Raw genomic sequence first — 17,692 nt, 5'->3', positions numbered from 1 at the left:
CCGCGTTTAATGCTTACCACAAATGAGAAATTTTCCTTAGAAACTGCCAACACCAGAGACAATGCTAGGTTGGATGTTAAAGCGAAAGGTTTTTGGAGGAAGGGAGAAACTGCAAACAGCAAGATTTAGAGATGGTAGACACAACGTTAAAGAACTTTTTTGTTGATTAAAGCAAAATTGTCAGAATATTAATGATTTTACTCTATTATTTGGCTTAGCCTGATTGTTTAATATTGGCGAAAGGAATTAGAAAATGTTTTGAAAGTTTTTCCCATTAAAATTCACGAGCTCTAGGTAGCTAGCTGGACTATGTACTATGTATGTACCTAACTAGCTAACGTGACATCCTGAGACAGATTTACTCAACCACATATTTATAAACGACATATTTAATGGCTATTATTTTCTAGGCGGGTGATTTTGTTGAGAACACGTTAGAAATTGTATGAGAAGATATGAATACTTAATTTCCACACAAATTTTTCTAATATGCACATCAATTTTTCAAAATTTATTTTTTAAAATCAAAACTAAGAATGACAGGTTGTAGTATTTAAATTATGGATGATTCTCGGATCTGGGTTAATATGCTTAACATTTTCTGATTTTTTTCAACCAAAATGACGAACATTTGAATTCAGAATCAAAATTTATGGAATCTTGCACTGCCCATATTGGTAGCAAAACATTTGATGTTTTATAATGAAATACACAAATCAACTGCAGTGAAAATGGTTCACTACAGTTGAATATTACAATCAAACTCTTTTAAAATTTAAAATATAGTAAATGTGTAGCTAATTCATATTCTCTTTAAAAATGATCATAACCTAAACCCAAGATTAAAACTCTATTCCTACCAGTTTTAAAATGTAAATTTTTGCCATGTTGGTCTTAATTATATATAAGTCAGTTAGCTGTGAATTCAAATTACAGAATAGTTCCCATAATAATTAAGACTTGAATTCAATGACTTGCTTCCATCGATATTCCTGATTTGTTAAGTTCCCAAAAAAATCCCAGGACTTTTCAGATCACTGAATATCAATGGTTATTAATGGCGGAAATCTTCAAGTCGCAGGGCTTCCTGTTTAACTAACTGTTTTGCCCCTTGTTAATCATTTTGTGAGATCATTATCCGTACTAATTCTTGGGCAAAATTTATTCAAGTGGATATCAAATAAGGGACGAAAGAAAAACGAGCATATGATATTTACTGAAATAATTGCGTTACTATCAACAAACTAAAAACTACAAAACTAACAAAATTACATTGATTGTGAATAAATTGAATACTCTACGTGTTAAACTTTTCTTATAATCGTTCTACTAACAAGTTACATTAACAGAGCAAATGCGATATAAAACTGTTTTATAAGCAACACGTAAAGTCCTAATTCTTTAAAGAATAAAACAATAGCCAAGCTTGAAGTGGGTAAATAAAGAAAAGGAAAAGGACTAAGAATTAATGAAAAAGACGCATTTAAAACCTCCTGTCCTCTTATTTAAAAAAAAAAATTGGGTTTTTTTTTCGCACCTAGCGAGCATGTGAGTTAGTTATTACCATTTACATAGCAATCAACAATCAACAACTAAGCATCGTTTTAGGCTGTAAAATAGATAAATATTAAGATTCTCAGTCATATCTTTGTGTTGCTCATAAAAACGTGTTTACGTATTGTTATTCTATATATGTACTAATATAAGCTACAAAATTTTATTCATTGCAGTGGCTGTCATTTTCAGATAGCAACAAAGAACTGCAGAAGTGATATTTACTGAACTCAATGCAAATGCTGTACATTCGGTCATTAGCGAAAATTAATGCATACGACAAACGTTCACAGACTCGTGAAATTTAATTCGCGTAAGTCATTACTCGCGAAAATTAGCCCTTCATCGTACGACCAGTAGCTGACATTACAACTCTTTTGTAGCTTAAACGTTACATAAAGACATATCATTGTCTTCTGTCGTTAAACAAGTCGAAAAATATGTCAGGTTTTTTTCTTTGCGTGTTAAATGGTATGGAGCATTTGATGAATGGCATAAGAATTTTTGGTTGCTTCTTGCGTCTTTAAACATCTCTGTGCAACGCATTCCTGGCTCATCACCTTAAAATATTTAAAATAAATAAATAAAACAGTTAAAGTCATAATACTCAGATAGAACCAATATGCAACAAAAATTAGAATTAAAATAACGATTGAGGAAAAAAAAGTGGTGTTGCCATCAAAATTGTACCTGCTAATTCTATGATATTAAAAAGCAACTATAAAAAAGGCTCTCTGAAATATTATTTTTTATCATGGGAAACAGGAAAAAATGAGCAAAGAAGTACTCACCATTTCTGCTCCATTCAAAGGAAGGATTAAATTTCGTTTTTCTGTGGCACAAGATAACACGACTGTCACTTTCAATGCATTTGCACCTACATCCAGGTAATTTGCAACCACACGAATGGTCATTCCCAGATAGTAAAAGATTGAAGTCCGCCGGCCAATCAGGAAAACCTGCATAACAAAAGTTAATTTATAGTCCAGTAAAACAACATTGCCACGTCTTATTCTTGAGAGAAATTTTCTTTAGAAATAATAAAGCCATTTTACTCACCATTAGATTGTGAGTTTAACAGTTCGCTTTCTGATGTTGTCTGTTCGATTGGAATCTGAGTGTTCGCAATTGATTGGTTTGTATTTTCAGCTTGCGACACGCCTGTAGCTGTAATAAAAGGCTTTATTGTTGACGCTTCTGGAAATGGTTTCGTTAGTATTTTTGTTAAAGTAACTACTGGGCTTGATGTCGTAGAAATCAGTCTCGTGTCATTGAATTTGTTATTTTGATTTGCTGTAGAGATCTCATTGTTATTTTTTAACATTTGGTTAGTATATACATCATCTGTGACATTTTGTTTGTGTGAGCTGTTCCCTATTGTGTTAGGATCAGTTTCAAGTTGACTTGTGGCTTTGTTGGCTTGCATTTGAGTGGTCATTTGTGTTGATGATGTTGAATTATATTGATTGGATTGGTCAGAGGCTAACGTAGTTGTTGCTTGTGTTGTCGATATCGTTGATGACGGTAAGAAATTTGTTTTATTTCTTGATGTCTCCAATTTCGAGACTGTTGTTTTCTGTGTAGGTTGTACAGTAGGAGACAATGCAGAGTAGTTTGTTGATCTTGTACTGGATATTGTTGATGAACGTTTAGGTGTGGTTGATAAAGTTGAAGTTACTGTTGTACTAATGAGATTATGAGAAGGCGATTCTGATGATAATGTCTTATACTGCATTGAACCATTCGAAGATATCAAGGTAGGTGTTGTCGGAGAAAAACTACTAACAAGGGAAGGAGTTGTGCTTGATGAAGTATTCGCTGTAACAGCTGGTGTCGTAGAAAATGTAGGCATTGAAGCTGGATTTTTCGTTGCGCTTGATTCTGGAATCATTGGTGTTGTATAAGTTGTTGCAACTAATGTGGAACTTTTCGTGCTGGTTGTAGAATTACTGGAATAAACAGTGTTACTAGTAACGTATTCATCTGTAAATTCTGGTTTTAATTTATTTGTAGGTGTAGTTGAAGACGTCAGTGGTAATGTAGTTAATTTGGATTGTGTAGTTGTTGAAATGGTAAGATCCTGCATTAATTTAGAAAATTTAGCAGGACTAGGTGAAGTAGAAAGTTCGGTATCCTGGCGAAATGCCGCTTGCGTAATTTTATTCCACACTACGCTCCACGGACTATTAGTAGTAGTATTCGTTGATTCTGTAGGCATTGGCCATTTCACGGTTGATGTGGGTTTGTTTGCTGCAAGATTGCTTTCATTGGGGGAAGCTGTCGCTTCAACCGGAGAAATTACCTTCCAAACCACACTCCATGGTGCAGAGACAAACGTTTGACCTGTAGTATTTGATATATTTTTTTGTTTATCTTTACTTGACGTCGAGGAAACAGATAAAGATGCAGGAGTGGCATTACCGATGCCAGGAGTGGTTGGGGTAGGTATAATTTTCCATAATGTTGTCCAAGACTCAAAAGGAAATGTATTAGGTACAGAAACTGCAGAGGTTGACTTTGTTGGAACAGAGTTATCTGGTTTGCTTGAATTTGTTTGATAGTTGGAATACGCTTTGCTAGTTGCTTTTGTTGTGCTAGTGAAGGATTTATTTCCTTCAATAACTTTACTGCTATATGTTGGTGGAGCAGAGGTATTCAGAGGACCATTTGAGGTAACTAATTTACTGCTTGAAGTTGCGGTAACGACTTTAGGTTCCATGGTTGTGGTAATATTTGGTAACAATGAATTAACGACGGAATGTGTTATCGGCGGCAATGTTGTAACGTTAGTTAAGGATTCATTACCATTTGGGTTTAAAGTTGTGTATGTGCCTTTAGTTTTTATTAGTTTAATGACCGTACTGGATTCACCATTTGGGGTAATCTTCTTTAGTATGGAATTACTAGTAATGTTAGTTTCCAATCCTTTTGTTGTAGATACACTGGAGATGGCTACTGTAGTGTATGGCATTCTGGAGGTTGTAGTAATTGGCTTTGTAGTGGTGTCAGATGTATGGTTGGGATTTAATGTTGGGAACGATGTAGAAATACTTGAGCTCGGATTTTTCGTGATATTTCCAGTAGGAGGTTTTGGGATGATAGTTGTAGAAATATCCACACTCGGCGTAAATTTTGTTTTAATGCCTTGTTTGGCAGTAGTAGTAGTTGAAGTTATGGCATTTGCAGTTGGCTGTGCAGTATTTGTAGTAGATTGTGTACCGCTTGTTGGTTGTGGCGTAGATGAAATAGTCAAGGTGGTGATAATAGTAGTTAAATTAGTGGTGGCTAGGTTTTCAGTTGCTGTGCTAGATGTTATAGTGGTGGTATGCAGTGGAGTAGCGGTATTAGCCGAGGTTGTTATAGTCGTAGTGGGTTCTGTAGTAGTGGTAGTAAATATGCTAGTGGCCGGCTGTGGAGTACTCGTCGTAGGGGTAGTCGTTGTGGGCTCTGTAATAGTTGTAGCGAGTTCTGTAGTAGTTGTAATAGATGTTGTGCTAGTGGACGGCTGTGGAATAGTTGAGGTGGTGGTAGTTGTAGTGGGTTCTGCAGTAGTCGTATTGGGTTCCGAAGTAGTTGTGGTAGATGTTGTGCTAGTGGTTGGCTGTGGAGTAGTTGAGGTGGTAGTAGTTGTAGTGGGTTCTGTAGTAGTCGTAGTGGGTTCTGTAGAAGTTGTAGTAGGTTCTGTAGTAGTTGTAGTAGATGTGCTAGTAGTCGGTTGTGAAGTAGTTGAGGTGGTGGTCGTCGTAGTAGGTTCTGTTGTACTTGTAGTAGATGTGCTAGTAGTCGGTTGTGAAGTAGTTGAGGTGGTGGTAGTCATAGTAGGCTCTGTAGTAGTTGTAGTAGTTGTACTAGTGGTCGGTTGTGGAGTAGTTGAGGTGGTCGTAGTCATAGTAGGCTCTGTAGTAGTTGTAGTAGTTGTACTAGTGGTCGGTTGTGGAGTAGTTGAGGTGGTGGTAGTCGTAGTAGGCTCTGTGGTAGTTGTACTAGTGGTCGGTTGGGGAGTAGTTGAGGTGGTCGTAGTCGTAGTAGGTTCTATAGTAGTTGTAGTAGTTGTACTAGTGGTCGGTTGTGGAGTAGTTGAGGTGGTGGTAGTCGTAGTAGGTTCTGTAGTAGTTGTAGTAGATGTTGTGCTAGTGGTAGGCTGTGGAGTAGTGGAGGTGGTGGTAGTCGTAGTAGGCTCTGTAGTAGTTGTAGTAGATGTTGCACTTGGGGTATTTTCGCACTAAATATAAGTAAATAATAGGTGAATAATTATTTTATCAAAGAGTTAAAGTTTTTACAAGTTTACTCAACGTACCTTAAATACATTTTTAATTTGTTGAACATCTATTTCACTAAGTCCTTCCCTTTGTCCAATTTCTACAGTTGGATCCTTTGCTACAATAGTTGGTTTTCCATTTTTGCTAAAGGCATTACTTCCATAATGCATTACACTTAAGTAATCGTATCTATAAAGAGCAACAGTACAGAGTTTTATTCTTGTTCTGTCTTGGAACAACATTTGTAAAACACGATATATCATACCCTGCTCCGTAGTAATCCGCTAATCCTTTCTTGTATTTCTCAAAGTTTTCTAACACACCTAAGGAAAAAAAGTTAAACACTATAGCTCGGTTCATATGGACGCCAAAGGACTCTTGAAGCTGGTATGTCTCTCTAAAACCGGTATGTACATATGGAAAATATGTTTCAAGTGGCTATATAATGTCTGTCTGGCATATAATTGAACAATATTGAATGCAAGTTTCTACATTTAGTTGCACAAGTGTTGTGAACAATATATTGTAGTAGTGGAATCAAACTGAGTAGATCCTTAGCCGAATGCAGAACGGTTTTTATGCATTAAAACTAGAACTAACCTGTTAACATAAAAGTAAAACATGTTTTAAGTATCTAAGATGTTTCATTACTACGCCCTTAAATCATTTTTGAGAACCATGTGAACTTAACTTAAATAAAATAACATTGAAATAACACATCAGAGAAACACTGACCATCGACAACATTATCTTTATATACAGTCACATATTGATCTCTATCCAAACGAGTATGCTCATGAAAAAATCCAAGCGCGTGCATCATCTCATGCGCAGCAGTTCCTAAAATTAAATTTTTGCTTTTACATTTATGGTATATACAACTAGTTGTTAACCCGTGGAAAATTCACGAAAGTTGCACGTCACAACAAAGTCAATAAATTACATCGCATTTGTTTTTTTCTGCTTAAACATTTGTGTGTGGTTTAGCATAACCAGATTTTGGCAGACAGACAGACAGACAACATCTAATATTATGGAGAAGTAAAGAATTTCAAAAATATATAACCTTTATAATGACAATTGAGTCCCAAACTAAGATCCTGTTTTCCTCCTACTCGTCCGACGTAAGACCAGCAACTAGAGTAAAAAGAAAATGCGGAAAAAATAAAATAAAGGAAGAAATCAAATGCTACCATTTTGGATAATAAAAAAATCTACCCTGATCCTTGATAAACTCTGATATAGTCTGTCTCTGCTGTTCTTGGGATAAAATTCACACAGGTATATTTTTTAAAGTCTTCAATTGCACTCATAAATGCTTGACGAGTTTTTTCATCTAAAATAAAGCTTTTAGTTTTTAATAGCTAACTTAGGAGCATTTTTTTCACGGTTTGGCAGAATTTAACTAAAGCATCTGCTGTTTCATGATCTGCAAGACTTTTAAACATCATCTACCTAAAGCAGGATCGAATTCGTATGGAATATTTCTAGTAGGCCATTGGTATCTCGGATAATTGATAAAGTCTTTTCTTGTGCCAGTTTGTTTTTGAACTTCCTTCAGAAGCTTGAAGTATTGATTAACTTTGATGTCACCTTCAGCGATCTGACCATTTCCATTCATATATTGTGCTAGAAAAATGGAAAGCGGGAATATGTGAGAAAACCCGAAGTGAATTCCCCCCTTACGTCATGTTGTTTATCAAGAAACTTCATTTCATTTTGTGAATTTTATTCGTATTATGACCGGGGTTGGGAGACGAAGAGGGCTCTGTCCTTTCCTTAACTTTTCATGGAAGCAATACATTTTTGCTTATGTTAACACTTTTTGTGACATGATCTAAAAATTAAATATAAATAATTATGGAATAGTTTTGAGTAATTGCTAATATCTAAAGCTCTGATTGGACCTTAACATTTGGCAGGAAGGTGTCTAATAAATAAATATGACAATTCAGTAAGTATCACAGCTGTGCCACGTAGCAAGATAGAGTTTTAAAAAACATAGAAGGGGTTGGGGCGGCATTCACTCCACACTTGATCGAATAGGGTTTGAATACTTATAATAGGTTTTTGTAAATCATAATTTGTAACTATAGACTAAACAAATACATAGATATTGTAGGCATTAAAATTAAAAACAAATACATAGATATTGTAGGCATTAAAATTAAAACACCTGGTCCCGTTACTAGAATTTATGCTTTACTTTACCTTTTGTTGTATGTATTCGATTGAGGAGCTGAAGAGGGATGTATAAGTGAGATATACCTTATCGGACCAAAAAAAAATGGTACGAAGAAAGTTATACGCCGCACAAAATCTTTATCACCCTCGGAAAGCACCCTCAGAAACTTCTGAACGACATTTACTTGTCTAATGCTTGTTCTTTTCATAATAAGCACTTTATAAGGAGCGTTAGACTCACCTCATCCCTAAGGTTTTTTGTCTTTCCTTCATATCAAAGGGACAATAAACCCTTGGGACGAGGGTGCATCAGGCTTGATTCTTTATAATCAAGGCATTTTTTAAGAAAAAAAACAAAAAATGTTGTGTTTCCTATAAAAATAATGTGTAAGGCAACCTCATTCCCAGAGCATCTTGCATCTTTCTGACAACACGATTTTGGAGAAGATACAAGATGTCCTGGGAACGAAGTTGACGTGTAAGGCAGAATAAGTCCGGATGAACTTAAACGAACACTTCATATGAAATATATCTCATTACCACTTTCTTCAGCGGATAGTTCTTCATCTAATTCTGCTTTTGTTTTGGCTGTAGAGTTAGCTAAATACAAGGAAAATTAAGTACATTTTTTTTACATATGTAAAATATTATGTTAAGGAAACCCAAGACTTAGGTTATAGGTATCATAACTCCAATCGCGAAGCATTGAGAAGAATTGAAACGTCGATAAATATTGAAACGGCTGACGCTTTTATAGAATAGAACTTTCTTAAATATGATTCTTTAAAGATCTTCTTTGAAGTTTAAAAAACTGCTCTGTATTCAGGCTTAAACAAAAAAGTGTACATCCATTTTCATTATAACTTTCAATTGTTTAATATACCAGAGTAATGAAATATAAATGACTTTAATAACTCACTGTTCTCTTTCCCATATATGGTTTTACTTTGAACACCAGACCCATTTGTAACATAACTAATAGGCAAACATAATAAAAAGCTCGCCTGAGCCAACAATATGAAAATTACAAGAGATCGTTGTTTTGTTACAAAATTCATTTTCCATGTTTCTATAGTCAGCGTTTCATGCTTAAATTTACTATCTATTTCCAGGCATATATTCTACTATAACACTGTTAAATGCCTTTCTGTCTAAATTTTCAGACAAATTCGGCATTGAGAGATGCGCTTAAAAATACAGAAAGTGATTGATCTTTTCTCAATCATGCAATAATAAACACAAAACAAAACACTTCTTACGTATAAAAAACACAACCGAAGGATAATCATATTTCCACTAAGGGATTACCACGAGAATGGCGCCTTTGCTAATTTTTTTTACATTACATACACTATGGTTTTAAATAACAGTTATCAAGAAAATCTGAATTATTAGAATTCAGAATATTTCGGCATCTTTATTGTGCCATTATTAACCTTATATGATTGGATATATATATGGCAGATGGTTAATAACGGCAACCAAAAAGGCTGTCGAAATGTTCTATGTTTAATTGAGCGTGGTTTTCTTGATGGTTTTTATTTAAAACTTAGAAGAGATATAATTAATCTCAGGTTATGAATTTTTATTTCAAAACTAAACTTGTTTTCCTACTAACAGCTACCGTGAAAAAATATCTAACATGAAAAAGATTCACTTAAACAAGGTTTTATACGTAATTTATCTTCGACTTTTTCGACACAAAGCCATGCTATAGTTCTAAATTTTGAACAGCGCTTACGCCAATCTAGAGGGCTAAAAGTTCGAAAATTAAATGCATAGCATGCCTCAAATAAAAACAGCTAAGTCCTGTTATTTTTTTCATTACTAGTCGTGAAAAATCCACGGGGATTCGTCCGTCGCAGCAAAGTCCATAAAAATATACGCATTGATTTTTTTTTGGTATAGCGACTAGTCGTTAACCCGTGAAAAAATCTACGGGGTAGTCCGTCCTTTAAATTCCACGTTATTTCGTGTGCCCATAGCACGAATTGTTTCTTGCACGCGTGTACAGACACACCACGGGTATTATTAATGTAGAGTGCAACGACTGAGAAAGCATATTGCGCATGCTTTTGACCTAGATATAAAAAAAGTAATATATGAATTAAATTTTTTTAAATATTATATCAATTCAAATCAAATAATTCGCCTTTAATTTCAAACGTGACCGTTCAGAAGTAGCTTCATTTCAAATCTTTGCATAGATCACTGAACAAAAATCCACAAGCAAACAAATATTTTGTTAAAAAGTGTAACAACAGAAACTTTTAAAAGTATATTAAATTTATCGTTGAAATTCGTTGTTGGACAGTTTCGTTTATTCATTATAAGTACCGGAATATCGTTATAAATCAAATTTAACGTTTAAGTACAAAAAACCTTCTGAACTTTAAATTTGACTGGTTAATTTTTGTCGTCTGTATTTTCGATATTTAAAGGAGGTGCTTACTTTCTAGCTTTTCACATCTCTTTAATTGCGCCCCGCCGAAGGGGCGCACATTTAGTGGACCGCGGGTATATAGTGTTTGTTGCGCCCCGCCGAAGGGGCGCACATTTAGTGGACCGCGGGTATATAGTGTTTGTTGCGCCCCGCCGAAGGGGCGCACATTTAGTGGACCGCGGGTATATAGTGTTTGTTGCGCCCCGCCGAAGGGGCGCACATTTAGTGGACCGCGGGTATATAGTGTTTGTTGCGCCCCGCCGAAGGGGCGCACATTTAGTGGACCGCGGGTATATAGTGTTTGTTTTATGTATGGGAGAAGTTTTTTTCTTACTCTCAACTTCGCGGGGGAACTTCGGCTCGAACATCCAACCTAGGTTTGATATAACACAACCTGTGTGTTTGGTACCATCAAGACAAAAATAACACTGATCGAGCAAAACTTATCTTCTCTCGGTTTCTTTGTTGTCTCTGAAGATTTGACTGCCATAAAAAATATTAATCGAGATTCTTTTGTTATGTTAATTTAAAGCTTTGTAATATTGTCTCGTTTAATATGCTTAAATGTCACTGCAGCCCACGTGAATTTATCTTCAAGAAAAGGTTTGTTTTTCTTTGTCCAAGTTGTTTCGAAACTTGTTAACAGTAAGTAGAAGGATTACTTATATTTTATATGAAATTAAACTCAGAACGGTTTATGGCGTTGATCCAAAGGCCGCAATTTATACATGCATCACAATTTAAAGTCAATCAAGAACAGAACATTGCGTGTATGGCCATGACTAAAACTGCTTGCATTTTGTTGGTCTTCCCTTCCCGATGGTCTGGCTTGTCGTAATAGCTTTAATGATGTAGCTAGGGAGCTAAATACTTATTTTTAAATTCTTGCATTTTATAAGTTAATAGTCGTAAAACTACTCTCACTTGTACTACAGCTATCAAGCTAGAACTGCACAAAATAGTGCTTTCATTAGAGTCCCTTTTTTCAGAAGCAACAAAAAACTTTTATCCTGCCCTGTGTAATTTTATCAACGAGGGTGCTGATAAGCCACATACACCGTAAAAAGTATAGGCGTTTTGGGTGAGTAAAATAACTTCTAAAGGAACCTTTGTGAGGCTGCTATCATGTATTCTTGCGGTCAGAATGTTCTCCTTCGTTGCTATCCGATGGAGAACAAAGTGGACTTTTCACTGTCAAACCTTCAAAGTAGCAACCTTACTTAAACAGAATTTACAAGTAAAACGTCAAAGATTTGACTAAAAAAAAAAGAATTCCTTGAAAAATCCAGTATTGTATTTATGAAGATTTCACCACAAAAACATTAATTACGGCATTTGTACCCCATTTCATAATGGCTGCCCGTGATTGGTTGACACGAATCCGACCGCAAGAATATATATAAAAAGATATTTGTTGAATCATGAAAAAATATTGTTGTTCATTGCACGGAACAGTCAAGTTGAACTGATAAATTAACCAATAACATAACATAGTTAGCCCTTGCAGTACAACTAGACGCTACCCACAGTATGTTACAGGTTTCTTTGTTTTCTTCCCTTTTTTATGTTTTTTCTTGAAATTATAAATGATGTTGTTGATTTATCAAATCTGACAAATTTATTAATTGAGTGTCTACCCTTTTTTGTATCAACTTGTTCAATTCAATTCGAAAACAATGACCAATCAATTTCCTCGATAATAAACAATCAAATTTGTAAAATTCAATAAATCGATTTCAACAAAATAAGTCCTGTATTGTCCACAGGTTTGAAAATCTTGTATCGCCTGCTTAATATTATACTTGTTTAACAATGATATCAAAGCCAGCTTGACTAAATTTATATATATATTTTTATTTATATAGTATACCTTTTGTGTATCACATGGCATTGATTTGTATCTTTTTAATAAATTCCAACTTTAAATCAGATAAGTAGACAATAATTAAACAACCTAGTATTAATTCAGTTCTGGTAAAATTGTATTCTTCTTTCTCAATTTTAAATATACTTTCTTTTTCAGATCATTTGTTATGAAACCATGCACCATCAGCATTTTCGAAAAATCTTCAACGAGAGAAATTTTTAAGGATTTTATTGGTAACTTAACAGAGTAATAATTCATTGAAATTGAAATTGTTCAGAAGTTATTATATATATTCGAATCGTGAAGTTCATACATAGCAATCCTGCATCCTGGAATTTTCGAGATCAGTTATAAAAAAATCCAGTTAAAGTTTTAACTATTGTTTTAGAATATATACTATATATATGTAAAAAAAAAATTATTTTTTATTTATCAAGTTGTATTTTACGTTAATTACAATAATAATTGAGAATTAGGATACTTATGATGTGTTTATATACCCCATTGTTCTCCGTTTTAAAGTCTACTTCAAATTTCAGAATCTTTTAGGCTAATGACGGAAATCTTCAAGTCGCAGTGCTTCTAATTTAAAAAATTTCCCCTGGGCAATAAGCTTATTCACAAGCCTCTATGCAATTCCGTACTGCATTTCTATCATATTCGTCATATTTGGCGGAAAATGTTTCAGCAGAATAGCTTTCAGACACAATTTGTTATTACAGCACAAGAATTTTTGGAGATTTGATAAGTCAAAAATGTATGCGTAAGTCTTTTGAACGAATTTTAACCAAAAATCAAAAGCAATGATTACGTGAAATTACACAACAAGAAGGCTAGAGGCGTTTAAAGTGTACATATATTTAATCAAGATCTAACTTTATAGATAGAGCCTTAGCCAAATGTGAAAATAACGAAAATAATAAGTTCTAACACTGCAGTTTTTATAGATTTCAAACGTCCACCATTTTCCATTTTAATTTTAAATCCCGTTCTAAATTTGAATGTTTGAAATCGTTATTAGTGATTCGGGGCGCATTAGTGGTAACTATGGCTAGTTTTATGTATGGGAGAAGTTTTTTTCTTACTCTCAACTTCGCGGGGGAACTTCGGCTCGAACATCCAACCTAGGTTTGATATAACACAACCTGTGTGTTTGGTACCATCAAGACAAAAATAACACTGATCGAGCAAAACTTATCTTGTCTCGGTTTCTTTGTTGTCTCTGAAGATTTGACTGCCATAAAAAATATTAATCGAGATTCTTTTGTTATGTTAATTTAAAGCTTTGTAATATTGTCTCGTTTAATATGCTTAAATGTCACTGCAGCCCACGTGAATTTATCTTCAAGAAAAGGTTTGTTTTTCTTTGTCCAAGTTGTTTCGAAACTTGTTAACAGTAAGTAGAAGGATTACTTATATTTTATATGAAATTAAACTCAGAACGGTTTATGGCGTTGATCCAAAGGCCGCAATTTATAAATGCATCACAATTTAAAGTCAATCAAGAACAAAACATTCCGTGTATGGCCATGACTAAAACTGCTTGCATTTTGTTGGTCTTCCCTTCCCGATGGTCTGGCTTGTCGTAATAGCTTTAATGATGTAGCTAGGGAGCTAAATACTTATTTTTAAATTCTTGCATTTTATAAGTTAATAGTCGTAAAACTACTCTCACTTGTACTACAGCTATCAAGCTAGAACTGCACAAAATAGTGCTTTCATTAGAGTCCCTTTTTTCAGAAGCAACAAAAAACTTTTATCCTGCCCTGTGTAATTTTATCAACGAGGGTGCTGATAAGCCACATACACCGTAAAAAGTATAGGCGTTTTGGGTGAGTAAAATAACTTCTAAAGGAACCTTTGTGAGGCTGCTATCATGTATTCTTGCGGTCAGAATGTTCTCCTTCGTTGCTATCCGATGGAGAACAAAGTGGACTTTTCACGGTCAAACCTTCAAAGTAGCAACCTTACTTAAACAGAATTTACAAGTAAAACGTCGTTAAAATGTCGCAAAATGGCAAAAATTAAGCAGTATCTAAAACATATTAAAGATTTGACTAAAAAAAAAAGAATTCCTTGAAAAATCCAGTATTGTATTTATGAAGATTTCACCACAAAAACATTAATTACGGCATTTGTACCCCATTTCATAATGACTGCTTAACCGGAATACTGGCCCGTGATTGGTTGACATGAATCCGACCGCAAGAATATATATAAAAAGATATTTGTTGAATCATGAAAAAATATTGTTGTTCATTGCCCGGAACAGTCAAGTTGAACTGATAAATTAACCAATAACATAACATAGTTAGCCCTTGCAGTACAACTAGACGCTACCCACAGTATGTTACAGGTTTTTTTGTTTTCTTCCCTTTTTCATGTTTTTTCTTAAAATTATAAATGATGTTGTTGATTTATCAAATCTGACAAATTTATTAATTGAGTGTCTACTCTTTTTTGTATCAACTTGTTGAATTCAATTCGAAAACAATGACCAATCAATTTCCTCGATAATAAACAATCAAATTTGTAAAATTCAATAAATCGATTTCGACAAAATAAGTCCTGTATTGTCCACAGGTTTGAAAATCTTGTATCGCCTGCTTAATATTATACTTGTTTAACAATGATATCAAAGCCAGCTTGACTAAATTTATATATATATTTTTATTTATATAGTATACCTTTTGTGTATCACATGGCATTGATTTGTATCTTTTTAATAAATTCTAACTTTAAATCAGATAAGTAGACAATAATTAAACAACCTAGTATTAATTCAGTTCTGGTAAAATTGTATTCTTCTTTCTCAATTTTAAATATACTTTCTTTTTCAGATCATTTGTTATCAAACCATGCACCATCAGCATTTTCGAAAAATCTTCAACGAGAGAAATTTTTAAGGATTTTATTGGTAACTTAACACAGTAATAATTCATTAAAATTGAAATTGTTCAGAAGTTATTATATATATTCGAATCATGAAGTTCATACATAGCAATCCTGCATCCTGGAATTTTCGAGATCAGTTATAAAAATATCCAGTTAAAGTTTTAACTATTGTTTTAGAATATATACTATATATATGTAAAAAAATTTTTTTTTTTATTTATCAAATTGTATTTTACGTTAATTACAATAATAATTGAGAATTAGGATACTTATGATGTGTTTATATACCCCATTGTTCTCCGTTTTAAAGTCTACTTCAAATTTCAGAATCTTTTAGGCTAATGACGGAAATCTTCAAGTCGCAGGGCTTTTTATTTAAAAATTTTCCCCTGGGCAATAAGCTTATTCACAAGCCTCTATGCAATTCCGTACTGCATTTCTATCATATTCGTCATATTTGGCGGAAAATGTTTCAGCAGAATAGCTTTCAGACACAATTTGTTATTACAGCACAAGGATTTTTGGAGATTTGATAAGTCAAAAATGTATGCGTAAGTCTTTTGAACGAATTTTAACCAAAAATCAAAAGCAATGATTACGTGAAATTACACAACAAGAAGGCTAGAGGCGTTTAAAGTGTACATATATTTAATCAAGATCTAACTTTATAGATAGAGCCTTAGCCAAATGTGAAAATAATAAGTTCTAACAATGCAGTTTTTATAGATTTCAAACGTCCACCATTTTCCATTTTAATTTTAAATCCCGTTCTAAATTTGAATGTTTGAAATCGTTATTAGTAATTCGGGGCGCATTAGTGGTAACTATGGCTAGTTTTATGTATGGGAGAAGTTTTTTTCTTACTCTCAACTTCGCGGGGGAACTTCGGCTCGAACATCCAACCTAGGTTTGATATAACACAACCTGTGTGTTTGGTACCATCAAGACAAAAATAACACTGATCGAGCAAAACTTATCTTGTCTCGGTTTCTTTGTTGTCTCTGAAGATTTGACTGCCATAAAAAATATTAATCGAGATTCTTTTGTTATGTTAATTTAAAGCTTTGTAATATTGTCTCGTTTAATATGCTTAAATGTCACTGCAGCCCACGTGAATTTATCTTCAAGAAAAGGTTTGTTTTTCTTTGTCCAAGTTGTTTCGAAACTTGTTAACAGTAAGTAGAAGGATTACTTATATTTTATATGAAATTAAACTCAGAACGCCACAGTCAAGTTGAACTGATAAATTAACCAATAACATAACATAGTTAGCCCTTGCAGTACAACTAGACGCTACCCACAGTATGTTACAGGTTTCTTTGTTTTCTTCCCTTTTTCATGTTTTTTCTTGAAATTATAAATGATGTTGTTGATTTATCAAATCTGACAAATTTATTAATTGAGTGTCTACCCTTTTTTGTATCAACTTGTTCAATTCAATTCGAAAACAATGACCAATCAATTTCCTCGATAATAAACAATCAAATTTGTAAAATTCAATAAATCGATTTAAACAAAATAAGTCCTGTATTGTCCACAGGTTTGAAAATCTTGTATCGCCTGCTTAATATTATACTTGTTTAACAATGATATCAAAGCCAGCTTGACTAAATTTATATATATATTTTTATGTATATAGTATACCTTTTGTGTATCACATGGCATTGATTTGTATCTTTTTAATAAATTCTAACTTTAAATCAGATAAGTAGACAATAATTAAACAACCTAGTATTAATTCAGTTCTGGTAAAATTGTATTCTTCTTTCTCAATTTTAAATATACTTTCTTTTTCAGATCATTTGTTATGAAACCATGCACCATCAGCATTTTCGAAAAATCTTCAACGAGAGAAATTTTTAAGGATTTTATTGGTAACTTAACAGAGTAATAATTCATTGAAATTGAAATTGTTCAGAAGTTATTATATATATTCGAATCGTGAAGTTCATACATAGCAATCCTGCATCCTGGAATTTTCGAGATCAGTTATAAAAAAATCCAGTTAAAGTTTTAACTATTGTTTTAGAATATATACTATATATATGTAAAAAAAAAATTATTTTTTATTTATCAAGTTGTATTTCACGCAATAATAATTGAGAATTAGGATACTTATGATGTGTTTATATACCCCATTGTTCTCCGTTTTAAAGTCTACTTCAAATTTCAGAATCTTTTAGGCTAATGACGGAAATCTTCAAGTCGCAGGGCTTCTTATTTAAAAATTTTCCCCTGGGCAATAAGCTTATTCACAAGCCTCTATGCAATTCCGTACTGCATTTCTATCATATTCGTCATATTTGGCGGAAAATGTTTCAGCAGAATAGCTTTCAGACACAATTTGTTATTACAGCACAAGAATTTTTGGAGATTTGATAAGTCAAAAATGTATGCGTAAGTCTTTTAAACGAATTTTAACCAAAAATCAAAAGCAATGATTACGTGAAATTACACAACAAGAAGGCTAGACGCGTTTAAAGTGTACAT

General features: G+C 33.5%; 1 protein-coding gene across 1 annotated transcript; it reads right to left on the bottom strand.

The window, feature by feature from the left end:
- Positions 1–1,628: 1,628 nt before the first annotated feature.
- Positions 1,629–9,072, bottom strand: LOC130641247 (mucin-2-like). Its single transcript, XM_057447966.1, has 11 exons — positions 8,917–9,072; positions 8,538–8,597; positions 7,269–7,442; positions 7,032–7,149; positions 6,880–6,950; positions 6,549–6,653; positions 6,079–6,136; positions 5,852–6,002; positions 2,614–5,776; positions 2,346–2,513; positions 1,629–2,114 (listed from the first exon to the last, which is right to left on the bottom strand). The coding sequence occupies exons 1-11, from the start codon at positions 9,053–9,055 to the stop codon at positions 1,939–1,941; spliced, it is 4,383 nt and encodes a 1,460-aa protein (XP_057303949.1). The 5' UTR covers positions 9,056–9,072; the 3' UTR covers positions 1,629–1,938.
- Positions 9,073–17,692: the final 8,620 nt, after the last annotated feature.

Source organism: Hydractinia symbiolongicarpus, chromosome 4 (genome assembly GCF_029227915.1).
Source record: "Hydractinia symbiolongicarpus strain clone_291-10 chromosome 4, HSymV2.1, whole genome shotgun sequence".
NCBI classification, from domain to species: domain Eukaryota; kingdom Metazoa; phylum Cnidaria; class Hydrozoa; order Anthoathecata; family Hydractiniidae; genus Hydractinia; species Hydractinia symbiolongicarpus.
This window is presented reverse-complemented; position numbering and strand designations above follow the sequence as displayed.

Bases quoted from the DNA above. Each gene is read 5' to 3' on its own strand.
- LOC130641247 (XM_057447966.1), bottom strand. From the start codon at position 9,055: ATGAATTTTGTAACAAAACAACGATCTCTTGTAATTTTCATATTGTTG. The intron at 8,598-8,916 runs GTGAGTTATTAA...CCTTGTATTTAG, and splicing joins CATATATGGGAAAGAGAACA to CTAACTCTACAGCCAAAACA. The intron at 2,115-2,345 runs GTGAGTACTTCT...AAATATTTTAAG, and splicing joins CTTTGAATGGAGCAGAAATG to GTGATGAGCCAGGAATGCGT.